This window comes from Austrofundulus limnaeus, unplaced genomic scaffold (assembly GCF_001266775.1).
Source record: "Austrofundulus limnaeus strain Quisiro unplaced genomic scaffold, Austrofundulus_limnaeus-1.0 Scaffold7349, whole genome shotgun sequence".
NCBI lineage: Eukaryota > Metazoa > Chordata > Actinopteri > Cyprinodontiformes > Rivulidae > Austrofundulus > Austrofundulus limnaeus.
Window position 1 is genome coordinate 1 of NW_013959751.1, and position 888 is coordinate 888.

General features: G+C 39.2%; 1 protein-coding gene across 1 annotated transcript; it reads left to right on the top strand.

The window, feature by feature from the left end:
• Positions 1 to 181: 181 nt before the first annotated feature.
• LOC106512485 (diphthine--ammonia ligase) lies at positions 182 to 746 on the top strand (the record flags this gene model as incomplete). Its single annotated transcript, XM_014001093.1, is given in 2 exon segments — positions 182 to 301; positions 655 to 746. Coding segments are annotated over 2 exon segments (115 nt in total), but the record flags the coding sequence as incomplete, so codon positions are not given.
• Positions 747 to 888: the final 142 nt, after the last annotated feature.

Here is an 888-nt window from a genome sequence, read left to right on the forward strand (position 1 = left end):
GGTAATATAATATGCTGCTTTGTTAATGCTACATTAAAAATACTATTAGTGTTAAGCAAAAAGTGCGACTGGTTTCAACGAAACAGAAGCGGTCCTGATTTTCTGTCAGGCATATTTAGGGGCATCTTACATAGCAAACAGGGTCCTTCCTGCACCCGGAAAAATTTCTCTCACGTGTTGTTGTGTACATCCATCGGTTGCTAAGCGAGGTTATCCCACTTCTTACCATTTTAGTCCATACTTTTGTGACAGAAGACTCCTTAACAGAGCATAAGAAGATGAAAGTGGTCGCATTGATAAGGTAACCGCTACTTTTTAACTTCTGTCGCTGATGTTTTATGTTAGCAGAGCTCCAAAACAAATACTAAAAGAAAATGTTGCATTTTATCTGTCACTTACAAGCAGTCTTTAATAAAGACATCAGCACTTGTATGAATGAGGGGCTAGCAGCTGTGGTGGGGTTTAAAACTGATATAAGCGTGATATGATTTTGCTTATTTTCCTAAATGAGCGCATATTGTACTGCAAATAAGTTGGTTTCACGTCTCTATTCATGCACATCAGTTTTCCAGCACACTAAATACAAGTCCACTGTCATAACAAGTCTGGGTTTTAACGATTTTAAAGTTATATTTACCTTGTGCTTTGATCCAGTGGAGGTAAAGACAGCTGCTACAACATGATGCAGTGTGTTGCTGCTGGTCACAGGATTGTGGCTCTGGCCAATCTGCGTCCTGCTCATAAAGGTAAGAAAAAAAAAAAAAAGCACTGACGTGATTTAACTGTGGTCTAATGAGGTTAGCTGCTGTATGTGGACCAGCAGCAGCAAATTTCTGCCAATCGTCATTATTCTCCAATTTACAGAACAGGCCTGTCAGATCTTTATAT